The sequence below is a fragment of the Neovison vison genome, chromosome 10 (genome assembly GCF_020171115.1).
Source record: "Neovison vison isolate M4711 chromosome 10, ASM_NN_V1, whole genome shotgun sequence".
Classification (NCBI taxonomy): domain Eukaryota; kingdom Metazoa; phylum Chordata; class Mammalia; order Carnivora; family Mustelidae; genus Neogale; species Neogale vison.
The window spans coordinates 32,694,764-32,716,046 of NC_058100.1; the positions used below are offsets into that span (position 1 = coordinate 32,694,764).

Here is a 21,283-nt window from a genome sequence, read left to right on the forward strand (position 1 = left end):
CACTTTCTATCTCAGTACTGTATATGCCCAGCGATGTTTCATGTACTGGACCACCGATTACCCTTTCTTAATAAATACCTCAGGGTAAGAAAAGAGTGAAACTGTGTAGATATATTTAAAGTAGATGATACTTGCCTGACATCCATGATGCTTTTCCTAAAGGATCCTGAAAGAAGATCCTATCTTTATTTTAGGCCCTAAGTTACATCTTGCCATGTGTTTAAGATGAGATTTCATTGTTAACTCGAGTGCAGGGTTGCTCATATGCAGCTACACCCATTCGTCTACTGTTGTCTGTGGTTGCCGGGCTTGGGATTTTTGGGCACCACAGCAGAACTGAACAGAGGCAGCAGGGCTTGTGTGGCTGCAAAACTTAAAATCTCCTATCTGGCCCTTGACAGAATTTTTCTGGCCCCCACTGGCAGGGGGATGGGTGGAAAGCGTGTCCATTCCCATTTTGGGGATTTATTTTGGACTACAAAAACTGCTTATGGAAATACTATGGGTGAAGGGACTAATATTTTAAAATTAAATGCTATATGTTAGGAAAATTAGAAGTATTTTATAGCCTAACATTAGCAAGTGTTTGAGCAAAACATATTCTTGTGTTGGTTTTGTGTGGGGAATTCCATAGTTTGAATGGATGCGACTTGACATAATAGATTTTACTGAGCTCATTTTGACAAATGCAACACAATAGGACTATCCAATTTGATATATAATGGAGAAAGCAGGATCTTTCTAGAACATTGTACAAACTCAAAATGGAATCCATCTTTATATTAATATATATTATTGTTTATGATGGACCATCATAAAACACCCTTTTATAAGCCTGTAAAAATGTCCACAGTATGTTTATACCAAATTACCCTATATTAGGTACAGAATCGCCTATCAAGAGAGAAATCTAAAGACAAATCTGGAGAAATAACATTTTAATGTCAACTTAATGATTTTTTTTTGATTCATCTGAGTTATACTTTGAAATGGCAATAAATTTCTCTACATTCTTTATTTTGAATATTGATTTAATGTGCTTTTCAAGTCTTTGTCTAACTTACACTATAATTGATTCATCAGCCTTCCTTTAGGTTTACTTAGTATAAACCTTAGAAGAAAATATAGAGGAAAAGCTTCAAGACCTGGGACTTGGCAATGATTTCTTGGATATGGCACCGGAAGCACAGCCAACAAAATTAAAACATAGATAAACTGATCTTCATCCAAATTAAAAACATTTGTACATCAAAGGAAACTGTCCACAGAATGAAAAGGCAACCTATAGAATGGGAGAGAATATTTGCAAATTATATGGTTTATAAGGGTCTAGTATCTAGAATAAAGGGTCTATAACTCGGCAACCAAAAATCAAACCACCCTATTAAAAAATGAAAATATGAAAAAAAAAAAAAAAGAAAATATGGAAAGAAATTTCTCTAAGAAAAGATACATGAAATGCCAATAAGCATATCAAAATACTCTCCACATCACTAATCCTTAAGGAAATGCAAACTGATATCACTTCATGCCCATTACAATGGCTTTGATCAAGGAAGGAAAATGAATGTTAATAAGGATATAGAATTGGAACCCTTGTGCATTCCTGGTAGGAATGTAAAATGGTTCAACCACTGTTAGAGACAGTGTTGGAGTTCCTCAAAAAATTAAACATACAGGGCACCCCGGTGGCTTAGTCACTGGGCGTCTGCCTTCAGCTCAGGTCATGATCCCAGCATCCTGGATCGAGTCCCACATGGGGCTCCTTGCTGGGCGGGGAGCCTGCTTCTCCCTCTTCAGCTCACCTGTGCTTGTGTTCCCTCTCTCTCTCATCTCTCTGTCATAAATAAATAAAATCTGAAAAAATTAAACATACAATTACCATATGATTCAGCAATTCCATTTCTACGTAGATACCCAATAGAATTGAAAGCAAGGACCCAAAAAGATATTTTTATACCAGTGCTTACAGCAACATTATTCATAGTAGTCAAAAGACGGAAGTAACAAGGCATCCTTTGATGAATGAATGGATAAACAAAATGTATCCACATGCAATGGAGTATCAAGCCTTAAAAAGGGCTGAAAGTCTGATTATGCTACAGCATAAATGAACCTTCAATACATTACACTAAATGAAATAAGTTGGAAAGAAAAGGGCAAAGAAGTAGGTACATGAAATAACCAAATTGGGCGCCTGGGTGGCTCAGTGGGTTAAGCCGCTGCCTTCGGCTCAGGTCATGATCTCAGGGTCCTGGGATCGAGTCCCACATCGGGCTCTCTGCTCCGTGGAGAGCCTGCTTTCTCCTCTCTGCCTGCCTCTCTGCCTACTTGTGATCTCTCTCTGTCAAATAAATAAATAAAATCTTTAAAAAAAAAAAAAAAGAAAGAACCAAATTCAGAGTGACAGAATAGTGGTTATAGGGGTCAAGAGAAGGCTGGATGGAAAGTTTGGGGTTTTTTTGTTTTTGTTTTTTCTAAGATTCTGTTTATTTGTCAGAGAGCACAAGCAGTGGGGAGCAGTAGGCAGAGGGAGAAGCAGGGTCTCTGCTGAGCAAGGAGCTTGATGTGAGACTCAATTCCAGGACCCTGGGATCATGACCTGAGCTGAAGGCAGACACTTAACTGACTGAGCCACCCACGCATCCCCAGAATAGAGAGTTCTTAATGGATACAGACTTCCCATGGGATGAGGATAATTCTGCAGATGGAAAGGGGTGATGGTGGTACAGTAAGAATGTACTTAATGCCACTTAATTATACACTTAAATATTGGTCAAGATGGAAAAAAATGGTCAAAATGTTTTATATATGTGTGTGTGTGTGTTACATAATCACACACAAAAAATTTTGCATACACTCATAACCACAAACTAATGGCACATTTCTGCAATGTTTGGTTTAAGAGTGTCAATAATAGTAATAATAGTTAGCTAAACAAAAAAAAACTAAAAAGATCTCAAATCAACAACCTGACATTATACCATAGGGACCTAGGAATAAAAGAGCAAACTAAGGCCAAAGCTAGCAGAAGGGCAGAAGGAAGGAACTCAAAATTAGAGCAGAGAGAAAATAGAGAACAGAAGAACAGTATCAAGGAAATCAAAAGTTGTTTCTTTGGAAAGATCCACAAAATTGACAATCCTACAGCCAGACTGACTAAGAAAAAAAAGATGTGAATAAAATCAGGAATGAAAGTTAGGAAATTATTACCAACCTTAAGTTAAAAGGGAAAAAAATGAATAATTGTACTTAATAATTTTAACAAATATACTAGATGAAATGGACAAAAATCCCTAGAAATACACAAATTAGCAAAACTGACTCAAGAAGAAACAGAAAAATGTGAACAGGCCTGTAACAAAGAGATTAAGTCAGTAATAATTTAAAAAAAATTTCCAATACCATATATTCTTAAGAATATAAACGAAAAAATTCCTCACAAATTACTAGCAAACTGCAATAGCATAGAAAAAGGGTTATACTTCAAGACCATGTGGTATTTCTAACAGGAATGCAAGGGTAGTTCAACATAAGAAAATCAATGTAATATACACGTGCACACACACAGAACAAAAAAGGAAAACAATGTGATCATTTCACCTGATACAGGAAGAGTGATAAAATCTAACACCCATTTATGATAAAAACACTCAGAAAGGGGTGCCTGACCGGCTCAGTCATTAAGCATCTGTCTTCAGCTCAGATCATGACCCCAGGGTCCTGGGATCAAGTCCCACATCCAGCTCCCTGCTCGGCAGGAAGCCTGCTTCTCCCTCTCCTTCTTCCCCACCAGTGTTCCCTCTCACTGTCTCTCTGTCAAATAAATAAATAAAACCTTAAAAAGAAAACACTCAGAAAAATAAGGGATCAAAGAATATGAAAAAGTAGAATAGAGGAATAAGAATAGAATTTCCTCAACTTCTTAAAGGGCCTTTATGAAAAACCCCACAGCTAACATCATACTCAACAATGAAAGACTAAAAAAGCTTTTCTCCCAAGATCAAGAACAAGATAAGAAGGCCCACTTCCACCACTACTATTCTACATTATACTGGAAATCTTAGCCAAAGTAATCAGTCAAGAAAGAAAGAAAAGGAATTTGATTTGGAAAGGAAGAAATAAAACCATATCAATTTGCAGGTAATATTATCTTATATATAGAAAATTCCAAGGAATCTTCAAAACAAACAAACAAACAAAAATACCTAGTCCTGATAAAGCCAGCAAAGTTGCACAGTATATCAATGCACAAAATTCATTTGTGTTTGATTTTGAATTTACAACCCAAAAGCAAATTAAGAAGATAATTCATTTGCACTAGAATCCAAAAGAAGAAAATATCTATGAATCAGTTTAACCAAAGAAGTGAAAGACCTGTCCAGTGAAACTGCAAAATTTTGTTGCACTAAATGAAAAGAAATTCTGTGTTGTGGATTGGAAGACAATTGATTAAAACAGCAGTGCTACCCAAAACAATCTATAGATTCACTGCAATCTTTATCAAAACTCCAACAGCTTTTTTGGAAAAATTTTTTGGAATATTTAAATGTCAAATTGGTTCTCATTATTAAAGATAACCTGAAACAACACAAGACTAGTTAAATAATGAAAAGTTAAATGGTCTGGCGTGTGCTGAAAGTGCTATAAGAAGTCAAGACTAGAGGGGCGCCTGGGTGGCTCAGTGGGTTAAAGCCTCTGCCTTCGGCTCAGGTCATGGTCCCAGGGTCCTGGGATTGAGCCCCGCATCGCATCGGGCTCTCTGCTCAGCAGGGAGCCTGCTTCCCCCTCCCTCTCTCTCTGCCTGCCTCTCTGCCTGCTTGTGATCTCTGTCTGTCAGATAAATAAAATCTTAAAAAAAAAAAAAGAAGAAGTCGAGACTGGATTGAGTAGCTCTGTTTTCTTCTTCAGGGTCAAGTGGTTAAAGGTACAAACAGCCAGCTGGCAAGAACCTTGTCCTTAAGGCTTTAAGAGAACTCCTACACGATTCTCTAGTCTCTGTCATACTTGTCATGTTCACCTTTGTTTTCCACCCTTTCAGTGTTCTTATACGTATCAAGAATACCGTTCCTCGGGGCACCTGGGTTGCTCAGTGGGTGAAGCCTCTGCCTTGGCTCAGGTCATGACCTCAGGGTCCTGGAATCGAGCCCTGTGTCGGGCTCTCTGCTCAGCAGGGAGCTTGCTTCCCCCCTCTCTCTCTCTCTGCCTACCTCTCTGCTTACTTGTGATCTCTCTATCAAATGAATAAGTAAAATCTTTAAAAAAAAAAGAAAACTGTTCCTCCACACATCAGCCTCCCGTATAGTCTTAAAGACTTCACAATATCTACCAAGGTTTATAAAGTTTATACTACGTCTAAAAGAAAGAATTTTGCAATTATACAGATCAGAGTCTTCAAGTAAACTGCTCCCTCTGTACTTTAGTTTCTTCATCTGCAACACAAGACCAATAGGGTTGTTATGAGGATTATGTCAGATTATTCATGTAAAGCGCTTACATTACCATGCACATTATAAACTCTAATAAGAGCTAATTAGTTTTGTAATAGAGCAAAATTGGATGCATAATTATTGCTATTTTTTTAAAAGAACACGAGAAAGTAAGGCTACCCTATTTCTTAGTTTGCCACAGTTATTCAAATTCAAAGTTGTCATAAATGGGATTTTGTATAAGGCCTTGAACCAGGCTTGTTTAAGAGGTCACGCCTCAGTTCCATGAAACGTTCTACTGTGATCTCTTTTTTAATAATAGAAAGATCTCTTTTTTAATAATAGAAACTAAGAACAGAAATCTGTTCTTTTTTTAAACAATAATAGAAACTAAGACTAGAAATCTGTTCCTCTCTTGGGTTCTTTCAGGCTAGAAATGCTAAAATAATTTAGAAGTGAAGGAATCTAGAGCTCATTTATTGTTCAATTTGTTGCATGGACTACGAGATGGTATAACATAATACAACACTGCGAGAGAAAAAATTTATTTTGTTTAGTGTTTAAAAAAAAAAAAAGAAATTCACTGTCAGTATTGCCAAAAGATAAAAAGGATTTCCATAATTTAGAGTATGACCAAAGCACAGGCCATAAGAAATGATATCTAAAATTTTGAGAATAGCAGCTTCCAAATGAAATGTTTAATAGATACTCTCAGTTATAATGATCAGTAAAACGAAATGCTTTGGCTTCTGACATATACAGGTGGTTCTGTAGTTGTTTAGAATGCTTTGCTTCCAGTCGGAGCTGTCTAGTTCTTTCTCTGACAGCTTGTTGCTCTGCTAGTTTTTCAATCCGTTTCCTTCGCAGCCATCTGTAGAAAGAGATATGATCAGATCTGGTGAGTATCAACGTGAATACTCTTTACATAAAGCTATTGCTGTAGACTATTAAAGGAAGTTGAATTTCTTTACATTGAAATGCTGCAGTCACAAAAAAAATTATTAAGGTACTAATGAAAACTTCAGGTTTATCCCGTGGACTCACATAAGAAAACATAGTCACATTTGCAATCAAATACTTAAAACTAAGTTTGTCTTAAAAATGAGACTGCCAACTAAAAAAAACTGAATTTTGAGTAATGGATACAATATTTTACATGTGCTATAAGCCCTATTCTTTTTTAAAATATGATTTTCTAAGCAAACAAGTATTTGATAGATTCTAACATATTTTTTGCAACTAACTGTATCCCAAAACATGACTCAATTAGGTTAAGAATCCCAGCATGCAGAAATGTTGCCTTCCTCTTGTTGGTAGGGACACTACCAACAATGCTTTTTAGTGCATGAAACAGTTCTTCCTTAAAATGGAAACATAAGCCTAAGCATAAAAAAATCCAAAAAAGTAAAGGAAGAATCCACATTCAAACAAATTTAAATTTATAAACCTTGCTTAGGTAAAATAACTCAAGTAACTGTACACACACATAAGAAAGTGCATGCAGTGCATCTGTGTATGTATCCATTGTTTTCAGAAAAGACCCAAAACAACTAAGCATGTCAGAAGAGAAGAGACTTAAGCATCATAAGCCGATGTTGTGGCCCTGAACTGGACATGATTTGAGTAGACTGACCCTAGTCACTGAGAGGTCTGTTGGGAAAGTATCATTATGGTACTAGATGAGATTATTAATAAAAATAAGCAGATTACAGAACAGTAAACAATATCTCAATTCACATTTCAACACTACAATGTGGAGAGAACTATGTAAAAGATATGGACTAAGGTACTGACAGTGATTTCTAGGTGAAGAAAATGTGACTTTATCCCCAGCCATTTCCACAATGCACACTCATTCCTTCTCTTATAATATTTATATGTTTTTTTTAAAGGAAGAAATAAGTAAAGAAATAAAGAAAGAAAAAAATAGGAAAGAAAGAAAGGAACTTAAAGCAGGTGGGTTCAATATTCTCTACCTCTCCCAAGGACTGCTGGCAAAATTACGAAGCCAGGTCTGTTTCCTCACAATTAGCCAGGTAACAGAAAGTCTCAACCAGGTAACTGAAAAGATCAGGTTTGCCTTAAATAATTACCAGTGTCTGCCTAAATCTCTCTTTCAGTTTGGTCAATACAGATCTTCCTTCTCAGCCTAACTTTCTTTATAGACGAATATTTCTTGGGAAATGAGACTCTCTATTCAGTTTTTCTGAGGAGTATGTAGGAGTAGCTATACACTATCTTTGGCCCATTTCTCTAAAAAATAAACAAAATAACTAACAAATAAATGGTAGGCTATCAAAGGTTATCACACTGGTAAAATATAAAATAATGTTGTTATTGAAAATACCTTGAAGAAAGAAAGAATGGCATATAGATATTATGCAAATTATGGAGCAAAAGAATTTTCTCACACAGTTTTCAAAGTGTGGATTTAAAATTGATCAGATATGTAATATCAGAGATAAATTTTTTGTGGGATTTATTTTCAACCTTTATTGACTACCAAGGTCTCTGCAAAGACTGTGAGGAGAGGGGAAGTTTGCCCGGCCTGTGACTTACTGTTTGAAGGCCCGCTCACGGCCCTCTGTTCCTTGAAGGAAGAATAAGCATTCCTCTTGCTTTCGTAGTTCTTCTGTCTTTCTTTCTTTCAACTGCTCTTCATGCTTTTTCTTAAGCCATAATCGAAAAGCTTGCTGTGGATCTCTGTTTTCCTGCTGATTACAAAAACAAGCTTTGTTTAAATAAACCAAAATTACTTTTTGAGGCCCTGCCTATAGGACCCTACAAGGATACATGTTCCACTCATCAATTTTTCACTCCGTGCACTCCTAGTAGCCAAACAAAACAGATCGCCCTTGAATCAGCAGCACTGACGGAACTCTGCCAGAAAATCCAACACTGAATTCACTGCCATTTGTCATCTTTCAAAACTTATTGAAGCAATCAATAAATGAAGAAGGTTTTTGCAGTGATTTGCAAACTTTTCAACGAGCAGCTCTTTGAAAAAATAATTTTTTACAGTGGCACAAAAAAATAAAACAGGGTTGAAGAAAGATTGGGACAGATAATACGAACTGAGTCGAGGTCTTTGTAATGATTCCTGAAGGAGTTCCCTGGGCTGCAGTCTGACAACTTATGATCCAATACTCTGTTATTCATCCTTTTTTTAAAATTCTATCCTTGTTTTTATTTTATTTATTTATTTGAGAGAGAGAGAGAGAAGTCACAAATAGGCAGAGAGGTAGGCAGAGAGCGAGAGAAGAAGCAGGCTCCTCACTGAGCAGAGAGTCCGACGTGGGCCTTGATCCCAGGACCCTGAGATCATGACCCAAGCCGAAGGCAGAGGCTCAACCCACTGAGCCACCCAGGCACCCTCTACCCTTGTTTTTAACTTCTAAGAGCATCTAAAAGTTAAGATGCCAAACCCGTCTCCAAATTATAACTATTCTCATGGAAGGTGGCCATAAGGATTTGCACCCATAAAAATTTTCTCGTAACAGCCATGATGATTTTGTCATAAGTCAAAGCTAGTGGGAGTAGCTTATTTTATGGTTCTTCAAACATCATGATGGATACTTATCTTCAGGGAATTTTCAAAAGTTGAAAGAGCTCTTATTTGGGAGAATAAAGAGAGCAAAAGGACAGATTTGGGGCTAGGGGAAAGCATGCCTCATTAATTGGATGCCTGGCCAAAACAGAAAGGGAAGTACGCATTCATTTAATACTTTTTGCAAACAGAAACTCGATGATAGAGAGGACCGTTTCCTATATCTTGCATTTTCCTTTTTTTTTTTTAAAGATTTATTTGAGAGAGAGAGAGCATGATGGGGGAGGAGCGGGAGAAGCAGGCTCCCAGTGGGGCTCGATCCCAGAACCCTGGGATCATGACCTGAGCCAAAGGCATATGCTTAACTGACTGAGCCACCCAGGTGCCCCTGTACTTTCCTTCATCTATTACTCACATTGCCAAGTATGTTCCAGTTTAATTTATATAATTTACGTAACCTGCAATCTTTGATGTACAATGCTGAAGTCTGTGAAGATAACCCATTGCTGAATACCTAGAAGTCTGAGAATGGCCAGAGATGACCAAAAAGTGTTCATTCTGGAATGATAGATTGAAAGAGGCAAGGATTCAGGGGTGAACAGGGTTGCCTGGATCTCTGTTTCTTTACTGATTCAGCAGATATTTACATTTACAGAGTATCTACTACAGAGTATCTATAGGCACGTAGATTGCATCAGTGGGGGGAAAAAAACAAGTTTCTCTCTCTCATATATTCTGTGACCAACAGAGTGACCAACAGAGTGACCAACAGAGTGACCACTAGCCACATGGAGCTATTTAAATGAAGTTAAAAATTCAGTACCTCGGTTACATTAGCTACATTTCATGTGCTTAAGTGCTTAAGAGCCACCCTGTGGCTAGTGACTACTTCATTGGACAGTGCAGATATAGAGCATCTCCATCATCCCAGAAAGTTGTACTGGGCAGTGTTATTCTAGATGAGGAGAAAGGTGGTAGGCAGACAGAAAGTGAGGAAGTACATTATCGGATATCTGGAGATAGAGTATTTCAAGCAGTGGTCACAGTAATACGCAAAGGAGGAGTACTTAACTAGCTATCATCCCAGGACTCCGCACAGAAGAAATAGACCAAAAAAAAAGCCCATCTCCCATTCTTTCCCTAGAAGAGGCCCATCTGCATACTTGAAAAACTACTGCTTGAGGGTCAGGCTTCAAATTTAGAGTGCATCTAAAGGCTTCATCTTCCCCAAGGACCAAGAAAGGTGTTGACCCTCTGCTGCTATCTCCCTGTCACCTGCTCCAATTAGCCAGGATCTCCTATGAAGGACATTTACAAACATCTGTTGCACCCAAACTTATACGGCCGCACCTAAGGAACAAGTTCCTAGGTTGCCTGGTTCCAATAGCCACTGGAACCTCCATTCATGAGTCCCACAAGATGGTAGAAATCAAATGAGATCTTCACGGGCACAGAAATACCCACCAGCAGATCTACATCTGGACCCAGTGCAGACAGAACAGGAAAACCCATCTCCCAGTTTCTTGTTGGAAAGGGCTTAACCACATACCTTCCCAGCTGTGCCAGAGGGTCTGGCTTCCATATAGCCTGCAAAAATACACTACTTCACAAAGATGTCCAGCAGAATTGAGAAGAAATAAGAGCTTTTCAGATAAACAAAAACCAAAAGTATTATCACCACTCAACTGGTCTTATGAAAAATGTTGTAATGATAGAAAAGGATGCTAAATTAGTAGCAAAAAGTATGCGAAAGTATAAAACTCACTGGCCAAAATAAATACAAAGTTAATATCAGAACACCTGAATGTAATGGTGGTAGGTAGATCACTCATAACTCTGGCATGAAGGTTACAACTACAACAGACTGTTACAAGTACAAGGTCTCATTGCAATCAGAAAGCAAACACTTGCAGTAGATACACCAAAGGTAAAGAGCGAGAATCAAAGCGTAACTACAGAAAACCATCTCAAAGGGGAAAAATGAGAGTGGAATGAGGGGACAAAGTAACTACAAAACAAGACAACATTTAACAAAGTATTTCCACACCGATCAATGACTACTGTAACGCAAATGGCCTAGAGCTGAATGGATAGAAAGCAAGTCCCAATTACATGCTGCCCAAAGAGACTAAATTCCACTCTGGGACACACAGGAACTGAAATCAAAAAGGTGGAAAAAGATATTCCATATAAATGGAAGCTAAGGGGCGCCTGGGTGGCTCAGTGGGTTAAGCCACTGCCTTCAGCTCAGGTCATGATCTCAGGGTCCTGGGATCGAGCCCCACATCGGGCTCTCTGCTCATCAGGGAGCCTGCTTCCCCCTCTCTCTCTGCCTGCCTCTCTGCCTCCTTGTGATCTCTCTCTGTCAAATAAATAAATAAAATCTTTAAAAAAAAATAAATAAATGGAAGCTAAAAAAGAACAGGGGTAACTATGCTTATATCAGACAAAATAAACTTAAATTAAGCCAAAACAGAAACTTGTATGGTATTGCCATAAAAAACAGATGCATAGATTAATGGAATAGGAGAGCTCAGAAATAACCTCATGTGTACATGGTAAAATAATTTTTAATAAAGTTACCCAAAAAATGGGAAAAGGATAGTCTCATCAATTAATGGATTTGGGAAAACTGGATTACCACATGCAAAAGAATGAAAATGGACCTCTACCATACACTCTACAAAAAAACAACTCAAAATAGATTAAAGACTTGAGTGTAACCTGAATGACTCCTAAAAGGAAACATTAGAATAAACTCTTTGATATTGTTCTTAGAAATAATTTTTTTGGATTTGCTAGCAAAGGCAACATAAACAAAAATAAGTAAAAGACAAATGAAAGGTTCTGCTTAGCAAAGAAAACTTTCAACAAGATGAAAAGACAACCTATGGAATGGGAGAAAATATGAGTAAACCACATATCCAATAAGGCAACATGAAAAGATCATCAGTATCACTAATTATCAAGGAAATGCAAATCAAAATGACCATGAGCTACTGTTAAGATAGCTATTATCAAAAAAGAGAGAGGAAGGAAGGAAAGAAGGTAGGCAGGCAGGGAGGGAGGAGAGTAGGAAAAAAGGGAGAAGGGATAGAGGGAAGGAAGGAAGCTGAACTCCTAGAAAGAGACAGTAAGAGCAGTGGTTACCAGGGCCTGGGGGGTGGGAAAAAGAGGGAGAGGTTGGTAAAAAGGGTACAAACTTGCTGTTTTAAGATTAAAAAATGTCTGAGAATCTAATGTTTAGCATGGTGACTATAGATGATAATACCGTATTATATAATTGAAATTTGCTGAGAGTAGAACTTAATCTTTCTACCAAAAGAAAAAAAGGAATAAATATGTGAGGTGATGGACATGTTAATCAATTTAATGGGGAGAATCCTTTCACTATGTGTATCAAATTACCATGTTGTACACGTCAAATATCTTACAATTTTTCAATTATACCTCAATAAAGCTAAAAAAGAAAAAGACTTAGATCACACATACAAAAATGTAAACTTAAACAAAACAATCTAAATTCTATGAAAGGGCTTAACAGTAAACAGGATGCAGCAGAAAAAAGTATCAATGCCCAAACAGATCAACAGAAATTATGCAAACTGAACAAAGAAAAATAATTTTAACTATTTAATTTTAATTTTAACAAAACCTTAATAACATGTGAAATAATAGCAAGTCTTCTAATGTATGTAAAATTGGGCTTCCAGAATAAAAAGAGCAAGAAAATGGAGCAAAAAAAAAAAAAAAAGGATAATTGTAAAAATAATGGCAAAAATTTCCCAAATTTGGTACAAACATCAACCTACAGTTCTGAAAAGATCAGGAAAGCCCAAGTTAGGCGAATTCAAAGAAAAGTATATGATACATTATTCATATAACAAACCACTGAAATCCAAAGACAGAAAAACTTTATAGCAGCCACAGAAAAAAAGGACGTTACGTACAAGAAAGCAATAATAAGAATTATGGCTGATTTTTTTTAAGATTTTATCCATTTATTTGAAAGACAGAGATCACAAGTAGGCAGAGAGAGAAAGGAAGGAAAGCAGGCTTCCCGCTGAGCAGAGCCTGATGTGGGGCTCGATCCCAGGACCCTGGGATCATGACTAGAGCCGAAGGCAGAGGCCTTAACCCACTGAGCCACCCAGGCACCGCTGTAGTTGAATTTCTAACCAGGAATGATGGGTGTCAGAAAATCACTGACACTAAAACACCATCTTTAAACTTCTGAAAGAAAAAAAACTGTCAGCTCCAAATTCCATATCCACTAAAAATAAATCCTTCAAAAAATATACTTCCGGGGGCACCTGGGTGGCACCTGGGATCAAGGCCCCGCATCATCATCATCATCATCATCATGCTTTCTGCTCTCTCTCTGCCTGCTTGTGATCTCTGCCAAATAAATGAATAAAATCTTTAGATCTTACTGTAGGGCTCAATCCCAGGACCCTGGGATCATGACCTGAGCCACCCAGGTGCCCCTGAATAAAATCTAAAAAAAAAAAAAAATATATATATATATATATATATATATATATATACACACATATACATATATGCTTCTGATACATTCAGGGGATAAATATTATAATCCCTAGAGCAATGATTTAAAAAATAATTCAATGAGGCATAGATTTTAAATAAGAAAATAAAAGGAAATATTTTTTAAATACTTGATTAATCCATAAGAAGGCAGAAAAAGTTGAGTAATGGAACTAAAAGGAAATGGAACAAATATAAAATCAAGTGGTAAACTTAAAACCTACCATATCAATAATCACAATTAAATACAAATTCTGGATTGATACAACTATATGCTGTTCGCACAGGTAAGTCTTTAGAGATGGATAAACAAGCTATAAAAGGGATACGAGGATGCAGATGTTAGTATAAGAAAGCTGGTACGGCCTGAATAACATCAAACAAAGTAGACTTCAGGATAATGTGAAAATGTCATTCACCAGTGAGACAGAGAGTCCTAAATGTATATACATAATATTTTAAAACAGATGAAGCCAGGGGCGCAAAAAAATAGACCCATACATGCTGATAGAAGGTTTAACCCCAATTTCCCAGTAATTCATAGACCATATAGGGGGAAAGCAGCAAGGACACAAAAGATTTAAGCTGCACTATCAAGCGACTGTACCACAGTGACATTAATAAAACACTAAATCGAAAGCAGAATACAAAGCGTATGGCGGTGTCCATGTAGAGCTCAGCTAGATAAACGGACAAATACGCATACACGTGTGCTTATGTCGGTCTACACAGGTAGCGCGCGTGTCCACACACACACACACACACACACACACACACACACACACAGCGGAGCTACCTCACCGACCAGGAGAAGCAGAGCTCACAACAAAGATGAAAGACATTTCTAACTGTCCCCTAAAATGGCAGTAAAAATTCAATCACCTAAAAAGTGGTTCTAATCCCGTGTAAAATGAGTCGTCCCGGGCTGTGTATATTCTGAGGACAGGCCCTAGAAACGGACACTGGCAGGACCCAGTCGCACGACGCCCACCGAACAGCCGGCGAAGCGCACCTCCCAACGCGCTAAGGAGCCCCGCCACCAACCGCCCGCCTCCGCGCCGCTCAGCTTCGGCGGTAGTCAAGATTCACAAACGTTCCTCAGAATACTATTTATTTTTTATGTAATTTCTCATTAAGGTTAATTTTTGAGACAGACTTCAAATAAAGCAAAAATAGGAAATAAAAATTCCCAGGGGACATGTAGAACCATCTAACCACCTTCTAACCCGAAAGTGTTTGGGGACAGACTCCGCCGGTGCGGTCCGTGTCTTCACACAACACAACTCCCAGGGTTCGCTCTAGTCTCCAAGCAGAAGACGACACAACACACCACCACACACACCACACCACACCGAGGCGCACGTCTGCTCCACAAGGACCCGACGAAAGTGCTGCGCGGGCCGGACGCCCGAGGCCGGCAGGCCGCAGCCACCAGGGGAACCTCCGCGGCGCTCACAGCCGAGCTCCTCGCGTCACGGGGACACACGCTCTGCCCACGCGACAGCAGTGCGGCCCGCTCCCCCCTCGCAAGCGTGAACTCCCCGCCTTCCTCAAAACCCTCCCGACTTACTCCTTGTCATTCCCCTTCAAAGACACAAAACCTCCCCAACACCCCTTCTCCCAGGCTCTCTGGCTTGAGCCGCCTCTTACCCAAACCCCGGCTCTTCCCCGCACCGCGCCTGTCCTCGCCCCAACCCGCTCCGCGCTTGCCACACCGCGGACGCGCACGCGCAGGAGGGGAGCCCCGCGCAGTCTCCACCCGCCACACGCCCCAGCACTGCTCCAGCCTCGCGCAGTCGACACCCGGGCGACCTGGCCCCGCGACTGCAGCGACCTGTGGTGGGCGGCTCAGTGGCCCCTCCACCCTCGTCCCAAGCAATAGAACTACACGGAGAAGCTCGCAGATCCTTATTTTCTGGTCGCCTGGGCCGCTCTCCACGGCCCCCGCCACATCCCACAAAGCACGTGTCTTCCACGTCCCTAATCCCCGCGTTCTCCACACGAAGCGGCAAACACATCTCTCCAGTCAGTTTTCCACGTCTTTCCCCCGTGACCCGCAGGCGCCTCAGACTGAAGACCTGACAGGGCCAGCGCCGCGCACCATCCCATCCCGACGGCAAGACGCGCCTGAATCCGCTCCCGTCCCGGCCTCCCTCTCCGCTCCTGTCACAGACTCAGCCAAGTCACGGGGCGCCGTCACCTCACGCACGACCCTGTCTGCCTTCCGGCCGCTCTCCCCGCACCCCCTCGCCGCCGTCCACCCGCTCTGCCGCCGCAGCGTCACTGGTGCCTCACTGCTGGGCCGGGACCGCCATGGCGGCTTCCGGTGGGAGCTCCTGGTTCCCGCGTGCCCCACGGCGGCCTCGCGGCGCCGCCCCGGGCCCGCTCACAGCTCCCCGGGCAGACTCCGTCTGGGTCTCGGGCGTCCTTATGGCTTCTCCCGACCTGAAACGAGCTCCTCTCAGTCCTGCCCACGCTTCCCGCTCCGTTCACCAGCTGAGAACAAGCTTCGCGGAGTGGCCCGGACGCCCCGGTGTCCCCCACTGAGAGCTGTCACCGCTGCTTTCGGCTCGGCGCGCCCGTCCCTGCCCCATCACCAAGTTCTCTTCCGCGCGTTCCCTGCGGGCCGCACCGGCCGAGCCCGCGCAACGCGGCGCCGCGCGGCTCGCTCCGTCCGTCCGCGCACGAGCACCTGCCGCCGAGCCCGCGACGCCCCGGACCGACTCCTAAACCGGCGCTTCCTTAGCTCTAACGACGGGTGTTTCTCCCGCACCTCGGCCGCCGACGCAGTCATTTGTGAACCTTCTATCCGGAGCCTCCGCCCGGTTTTCTGTCAGAAAATCCCAAAAGTTTCGCTTTAATAATAAACTAAGAGTAACAGTAACGATTCGGACACCTTTAAAACATCCTCACCAGCTTTCAGTGGAAATTGCATTAAATATAAATTTAGAGGAACTCAAGTCTTCGGAGTATTTAGTCAATCCATGCAGGAGTATCGTATTTGTTTCCATTTGCCAAAGAACTCCTATATTTATAATAGTTATCTCACCCACCCAGAAATAGCACATTTGTTTTCATTTACCAAAGTCATCTTTTTTGTCCTTTGCAAAGCGGTACTGTACTCTCCACAGAGATCAGACATATTCTTGTTCAGCTCGAAGTATTTTACATATTCCTGTATTCCTTCTCTTTTTATATTTCTCTATGAGTTTTTGCTATAGGAAGACTATAAATTTCTCATGTTTATAACATAAACATGCATTCTCTGAATCCTTATACCTCGCTTCCTTTTCACCTTAGTAAGCGGGCTAGAACTCTCAGAACGAAACTATTTAACACGGAGTGGAGACTTACTTGTTTCTAACTTCAATAGGTTTACCTACTAAAATACCTACAGTATTTCATAAGATACTACTTATACTGTTTTTTAATATTTTATTAGGAATTTTTAAAATGAATTGTACTAAAAAGAAATACTGTTCTCTTTTAAGATAACCATATATTCTTTTTATCTACCTATTGATGTGATGAATTTTATTAATGGGTTTGTTATTACTTATCCGTAATTTCCTTCCTAAAATAAGCCGTACTTGGTTATAGTATATTGTTATCTGACAACAGTTGCAAATTTCTCAACGTTTTCTCTCTTAGTTTATGGCTTTTGTGTCTTGCCTCAAAAAGTATCACCCATCCCAAGATTTTAAAACCTAAAGACTTCTATAAATGGCATCGTAGGCAACATAAAAAATATACTGTCAGTGTAGAAAAATGTATTTATGACATATATAACAAAGGATTGTAATCTCTAATATACAATGCAAGAAGAAAAATAAAACCGAGAAAAAAGAAAAGGTTACAACAGGAAATTTGCAGAATATACACATGTCCACATAAACTCATGTGTATTACTAATCCGAAGAAAAATTAAGATAAATCATGTACAGTGTTAGTCGGGATGTGGTAAATATCCACTCTTACTTACTGTTGAAGGGACTGGAAATTGGCACACCTTTTGGGAGGTTAATTTTTGCACATTTAACCAAAAATTTCACCTGAACGTCCAGCAAGTCATCAACTCCACTCTTAAGAAACTCTCCTGCAGAACCAATGTGTTCACTACAGCACTGTTAATGAGCAGAACAATACCAGAACTGCACTAAATATCCACAGTTGAGGATTTAATAAATTAAGGTATCTCTGAACAGAATACTATGCAGCTATTTGGGTCTTTTTTTAAAAAAGATTTTATTTCTTTATGTATTTATTGAGAGAGAGCGAGCATGTAAGGGGAGGAGCAGAGGGAGAGGGAGAGAGAAAATCTCAATCCCACTACCCACTCACGACCCTGAGATCATGACCCTGAGCCCATGTTCAAAATCAAGAGTCAGGGGCGCCTGGGTGGCTCAGTGGGTTAAAGCCTCTGCTTTCGGCTCAGGTCATGATCTCAGGGTCCTGGGATCGAGCCCCACATCAGGCTCTCTGCTCAGCAGGGAGCCTGCTTCCTCCTCTCTCTCTGCCTGCCTCTCTGCCTACTTGTGATCTCTGTCTGTCAAATAAATAAATAAAATCTTAAAAAAAAAATCAAGAGTCAGACACTTAATCGATGGAGCACCCAGGCACCTCATACTTTGCAGCTAGTTGAAAAGAAATATCTAAATGTAATGATGTAGAAATAGACCTATGATGAATTAAGTGGGGAAAAAAGCAAAGCACATAATAAATTTTTGACATGTGAAATTACAAATATAAATAAGACTTGGAAGACTTGCACCACACTGCAAAAAGTGGTTGTCACTGGGAGATGAGCCTGGATAGGGCATAAGATTAAATTTTGTTTTTTCTTTATATGCTTTTTAAAAAGATGGTAGGGATATGGATTATTTTTTTTGTTTTTTCCTTGGTTTTCTGTTTCACAATTTTAAAAATTAAATAATTGTGCATCTTTGCTAGCTTTTTATTTTTTTAAGATTTTATTTATTTGACAAAGAGACAGAGAGAGAGGGAACACAAGCAGCGGTAGAGGGAGAGGGAGAAGCCGACTCCCTGCTGAGCAGGGAGCTGGATCCCAGGACTCTGGGATCATGACCAGAGCTAAAGGCAGCCGCTTAGTGACTGAGCCACAGGCACCTCTCTTTGTTAGTTTTCATGTAAGATTTGCATATATCTATTCTTTTTAAAAAGAATTTTTTTAGTATAGCTGACATACAGTGTCACATTAGTTTCAGGTGTAGAACTGTGATTCACCATCTCTGAGCTCACCATGAGTGTAGCCACCATCTATCTCCGTACAACACTACTGTAACACACTGACTACATTCCCTGCACTGTGCCTTTATTCCCATGACTTATTCATTCCGTAACAGGAAGCCTGCACCTCCCACTCCCCTTCACTGGTTTTACCCAACCCTCTACTCTCCCACCCTTCTGGCAACCATCACTTCATTCTCTGTATTTATAAATGTAATTTTCTTTTTTGTTTATTCATTTGTTTTGTTTTTTCAGATTTTATGTATGACTGAAACCATACGGTATCTCTCTTTTCTCCATCTGTCTATATGTCTGTTCTTAAGTAAGACCATTCTGTAGGGCTTGTGGGTGTGTGCGTGTGTGTGTGTGTGTTATCTTTGTCTTATTTTGAGTATCAAAGTCATACTATCCTGAAAAACATATTGATAGTTTTCCATTTTCTGTGCTATAAAGTGTGAATAAAATAGTAATCATTTGACTTTCACAAGACTTCTTAGAATTTCATTGTAAAGTCATCTCTATGGTATATCTTTTGCAAGAGTTGTTCTTGGACCACTTTTTCTACTTTTTCTGTAGGTTCCTATTCTGATATTCGCATTCCCTTCTGCAAATAAATTCAACTTTCATATCTGTATACTTATTTTTCATAGAGAAGTTTCACTTACTCTACTATTCATGTTTTCGATTTGTTTTGCTCGCTGAATTCTCCTCATTTCTAGGACCTGCTCTCTTTTCTTTTGCAACCATGCTTTAAATACCATGTCATTCTCTTTTTTCTTTTCTTTCTCTTCTTCTATTTTTCGTTGTTCTTCCTGGTGGAAAGAATATCAAAAGACATTCATGAAAGGTGAATAAAATTATATATGAGTCATCAGAATAAAAAGATATATTTTGAGATCTGAAATTAGCATTCTCTGCTCCTAAAACTTTCCATCTAAAAATTGGGTTTCTCTAAAAAAAATAGGGGGGACTCTAATTTTCTTAGGAATAAAATGAAGATGGCACCAGATAAATTAAACTGTAGGGGTAAATTCTACAACTACATAGAGGTACAATACATGCATGCTGTTGAGGAACTCCTTGAATCTGACCTTCACTTCCTAATTTACTTTTGGAATTAAACCCCTTAAATTGCAGCCATGCAAAAGGAAAAAAAAAAAAAAGCCACCACACTCTAGAAGTACCATATACTTCCATAAATGTTTGAAAGGTTTTTTGTTATTGTTAAATTTGTTAATTGTGATAAATGGCATTGTGGTTATGAAAGAAAATGCTACAATCATTTAGAAATATATATAAAAATGTAGAAGTGAGCAAGGATGTGCTGCCTAGGGCTTACTTTAAAAATACATCAGCCAAGAAGCAGAGGGGATGGAGCATATATGCCAAAATCTCAATGACTTTTAAATCTGGATGATGGGGACATAGGGATTAACTGCACCTTTATATGTGTTTGAATTTTTTAATTATAATGTTTTAAGGTATTTTTCAACTGGTGTATATTTACAAAATAACTTTTTTGCTATCAGAAAAATATTTAGATAGTTAACTACAGAACAAAATGAATTTTTATATGAATTATTCAACTAATGTTATAAAAGGGAGTTTCTTGAAGAGAGGTACATAAATCAGTTATATAGAGCTATAAAATAGTTACTAGAAGCAAAGCAGCATGCCATAGTGGAAATCGTACTAAATTAAAAGTGAGGAGATCTGAGATACAATCATACTACCATCATATTATGTCAACTTGGGCAAACCACCTACCTCAGGATTCTCATCTACGAAATGGAGTGATATTAATGAGTTCTTAAGTACTTTTCAATACCAAAATTTTATCACTTAAATAACTGAATTATACATAAATCCAATTATCTTCAAATGATGGAATTCAGAGTTCTTTCCTTACATTTTTGACAACATAGCAAGTCTTTCTAATGCCTTCTAACTGAACAAAATGTAAGAAAGAATAGAAAAATTCTACCCAATTAACAGCATAGAATGTCTTTTAAAATACCTATATACTCTGGTGATCATCTCCTTTTTTTAAAAAAAAATGTATATACATATATGAATAAAAATGAGGATTTCTATTTTAAAAACCTATATACTATTTCCTAAGCCCTAAAAAAACTTATATAAAATGTGAATTTATCAAAGTTAAATTTTACATTTATTTGTACATTTCTTTTTATAAATAGGACCTTGGATACTGTAAAAAGTGAAATAAAATCAATTCACTTAAGTCAAGGTATTTTAAAATGGAGCCAGTGGCCGTTAGGATGTGTGCCTTATTTCAAGTCCCCACTTGGTGTAATCACCAACTTTTGAGCAAAGCCAAACTACCAACATAATAAGGATTCTACCAGTACTTACAATGTGCTACAGTAACAGACTGTTTTTTAGTGACAGCCTTAGCAACTGATTATGTGTAGCCAAGATTAGTTTTCTGCTGTCAACACCAAACAAAATTCTTTGTAAATAATGTATACAAACATTCCTTTTTTCCTTT

At 39.1% G+C, this 21,283-nt stretch overlaps 1 protein-coding gene across 6 annotated transcripts in view; it reads right to left on the minus strand.

The window, feature by feature from the left end:
* Window positions 1–5,890: 5,890 nt before the first annotated feature.
* The window catches only part of CCDC181 (coiled-coil domain containing 181), a 35,728-nt gene continuing 20,335 nt past the window's right edge, over window positions 5,891–21,283 (minus strand). For 3 of the 6 annotated variants that reach the window (XM_044266912.1, XM_044266913.1, XM_044266914.1), the window contains exons 4-6: window positions 19,437–19,583; window positions 7,989–8,143; window positions 5,891–6,300 (exon numbers count right to left, since the gene is read on the minus strand). In XM_044266912.1, the coding sequence (XP_044122847.1) occupies window positions 6,141–6,300; window positions 7,989–8,143; window positions 19,437–19,583 (462 nt within the window). In that variant the 3' untranslated portion in view covers window positions 5,891–6,140. Of the gene's footprint in view, window positions 6,301–7,988; window positions 8,144–19,436; window positions 19,584–21,283 lie in introns of those variants that run through there. The other 3 variants (XM_044266915.1, XM_044266916.1, XM_044266917.1) reach the window with 3 other exon arrangements.